Source organism: Mesitornis unicolor, unplaced genomic scaffold (assembly GCF_000695765.1).
Source record: "Mesitornis unicolor isolate BGI_N332 unplaced genomic scaffold, ASM69576v1 scaffold48266, whole genome shotgun sequence".
In the NCBI taxonomy this organism is placed as follows: Eukaryota; Metazoa; Chordata; class Aves; order Mesitornithiformes; family Mesitornithidae; genus Mesitornis; species Mesitornis unicolor.
Genome location: NW_010191223.1, coordinates 1 through 405, shown reverse-complemented (window position 1 = coordinate 405; position 405 = coordinate 1). Strand labels below are relative to the sequence as shown.

Genomic DNA, 405 nt, shown 5'->3' with positions numbered 1-405 from the left:
CCCGCCCTGGCCATCCTGAATTCGGAGAGGAAGACCTTGCGGCCAGAGCTGCTGAGCAGGCAGTGGCAGAAGGGAGGCGATGCCCACCAGGACGGGCAGGATGGTGCCGATGGCCTCTTGGAGCTCCTGAAGAGCTCCTGGAACGAGTCCTTGGAGAAATCCCTGGTGGCGTCCTTCCTGACGGCGGAGATCGTGCGGCTTCTCACCCACTGCAGCGAGGCAGAGTTTGAGCGCAGGTACCGGGTGCTGCGGGAGCTGGCTGACTGCTGGATCGGGCCCTACGTCAAGGTGATACTCTAGCACTGAGCAGGAGTCGGGGCTGGGGAGCAGCAGGGAGCCAGAGACCCATGCGTTGCTCCCAGCCTCCCCCTTGGCTCCCCTTGGCCCATCCCGCCCTTGGGGCTT

The 405-nt window shown here is 64.9% G+C and overlaps 1 protein-coding gene across 1 annotated transcript in view; it reads left to right on the top strand.

Moving 5' to 3' along the window:
• Positions 1–300, top strand: part of LOC104542385 (zinc finger SWIM domain-containing protein 1-like) — a gene marked incomplete at its 5' end in the record, with an annotated part of 606 nt that extends 306 nt beyond the window's left edge. Inside the window, one exon of the mRNA XM_010186670.1 lies at positions 1–300. This exon is cut by the window's left edge and continues 306 nt beyond it. Coding sequence (XP_010184972.1) covers positions 1–300 — 300 coding nt within the window.
• Between the last annotated feature and the right edge of the window lie 105 nt (positions 301–405).